The following is a 2120-nucleotide window of genomic DNA, read 5'->3' as shown; positions in this document are numbered from 1 at the left end:
GGTGAGTGGAGTACGGGGTGGGGTATCTAGGGTGCATGGTGTCGGGGTTGGGGGGCGAGGGGTGAATCGTCGGTTGTGAGTTCAGAGTTTGTTTGGGGGGGTATGTCGGAGGCAGTTTGGGGGGCTGTGCGGTCGGCCGGGTGTGTTGTTATGTCGAGTGTCCAATGGCGCCTCCTCAACTGCCCGAGCTCGCCCTTCCGCGCGTGCTCCACGCTGCGTCCCGCACGCCGGGTGGCAGGCGGCGCTCCGGTGCACGGCCCGCCCCCCCGCTCTGCGCTCACAGCGCTCCTTGCTTAATGACCGACCACCGTCGCTCGGGGGAGGCGCCGGTTAGTAACCCAACCTGCGACCCACCCCTGCCTCTCCCCCGGTCAAACTCCCAACCCCCAGGGTCAACGGCTTCACCCACCTGAACCTGACCAAGCTGGACGTGCTGTCAGACCTCAAGGAGATCAAGGTGGGGTTTTTTGTGAGGTTGGATCAGGGCAGCGTTCAGGAGGTTGGAGCGGGATTTGGGGGCCTGGGGCTGGGAGGGGTTGGCTGAGCTGTTTGATCGCCGGGGGCATTCCAGGGGCACTGACCACGAGCGCCTTATGGTCGGGGTGTGGGGCGTCGCGGAGGGTGCCGGCAGGCGAGCGGGCCGTCGGCGGGCACCGCACCCGCCGCCAGCCCGGGCGCGCCTCGCTGCGCGCCTGCGCTGCGCCCCAACCCCGTCTGCCCCACGCGTCGGTCCTTCCCTGCACAATAATGCGCGCACCATGCATCTATCAGCAGCACGCCCCCTCTCTCACCTCATCCCCGCCAATTAATCAAACATCTCACCCAATCGCCACCCCCCGCACCCCCGCCAGGTGGGTGTTGCGTACGTGACCAAGGACGGCAAGCGCCACACATCATCCATGCCGGCCGACATCCCGACCCTGGAGCAGCTCGAGGTGGAGTACGAGGTGCTGCCCGGCTGGTGCTCCGACATCAGCGGCGCGCGCCAGTGGGGCGACCTGCCGCCCGCCGCGCAGGCGTACGTGCGGCGCGTGGAGGAGCTGGCGGGGGTGGAGGTGCGGTGGATCGGGGTCGGGCCGGGGCGCGACGCGGTGGTCACGAAGCCCTCCCAGTGAGCCCCGCGGGCGGCGGCCGTGGCGGCTGGTGATGCGCGTGCGGCTGCAGCTGTGGGACGGCGGTGGCGGCGCGCCCTCCTGTCACAGGGGGCGGAGAGGCGTGTTTGTGATCGATGCATCGGCTGCATTGCCTTCCTTCCAAAAAACTTCATGTAACTCCGATTCAATGGCGCCTGGGTTGTGCTAGGCAAGGGGTGACGCGTGACGGAAGCGGTGCGTGAACCATGGCTCGGCCGCTGGCAGGCGGCCGTCAGGGGCGGTGTAACGCGCTGTGCGTGACCGCAGGTCGGGAGGAACCTGTGCACTGTATCAAGCTGGGTGAACGGCTACGACGGGTGGGAGGATTAGAGGGCTGCATACATGTCCCAGCAAACCACAGAGACTTGAAACGCCATTTCGGTCGCAGCACTGTTATGCTCTTGGTCGCGCTGTGGTGTGTGCTGGTCAACTTGTCGGCACCCAACACCAGGCAGCGAGCGGCACTGAGTGCCTGAGTCACAGGGCTGACGCCATGCAACTATACTTCAAAAGCACAGGGTATTGTGGCCCTCTAGTGGATGCAAGAGAGCTTCTGAGCTTCGAGAACGAACAGCCGTATGTAGTCCGAGACTCGAGTTGCCTTATCAGTTTACCTGCTGGCTGCAGTTGTGCGGCTAAATTTTTAGTTTATCACAGTCTTAGCGCTGTAGTTGAGGACGTAACCATTTGATTGCAAAGATCGCCTTGTGCGAGCGTACAGCCCTGCGCCCAGGCAAGCCCAGCAAGGTGTACAACAACAAGATGTCGCTGTCACTTGCCACCGCGCCGTGCAGCATGCAGCGCGGCATGCTCGCCGGGCAGCAGCGAGTGAACCCGCCGACCACACCTCGCCACGCCGCGCTGCTGGCGCCGAGCAGGAGCGGCGTGCTGCACAGGTACGGGCGCTGGAATGGCAGGAGAATGGAACTGCTCTGTTGCAACCGCATGCATGCGGCGGAGCCGTGGCCCCTCCAGCTCGCGCCACGC

At 65.0% G+C, this 2120-nt stretch overlaps 1 protein-coding gene across 1 annotated transcript; it reads left to right on the top strand.

The window, feature by feature from the left end:
- Positions 1-102: 102 nt before the first annotated feature.
- Positions 103-1115, top strand: MNEG_16620 (adenylosuccinate synthase; the record flags this gene model as incomplete). Its single annotated transcript, XM_014034910.1, has 3 exons — positions 103-140; positions 391-457; positions 852-1115. Coding segments are annotated over 3 exons (369 nt in total), but the record flags the coding sequence as incomplete, so codon positions are not given.
- Between the last annotated feature and the right edge of the window lie 1005 nt (positions 1116-2120).

Source organism: Monoraphidium neglectum (assembly GCF_000611645.1).
Source record: "Monoraphidium neglectum strain SAG 48.87 unplaced genomic scaffold scaffold06594, whole genome shotgun sequence".
Taxonomy (NCBI): domain Eukaryota; kingdom Viridiplantae; phylum Chlorophyta; class Chlorophyceae; order Sphaeropleales; family Selenastraceae; genus Monoraphidium; species Monoraphidium neglectum.
The sequence above is the reverse complement of the archived record's forward strand: the minus strand, read 5'-3'. Positions and strand labels throughout refer to the sequence as shown.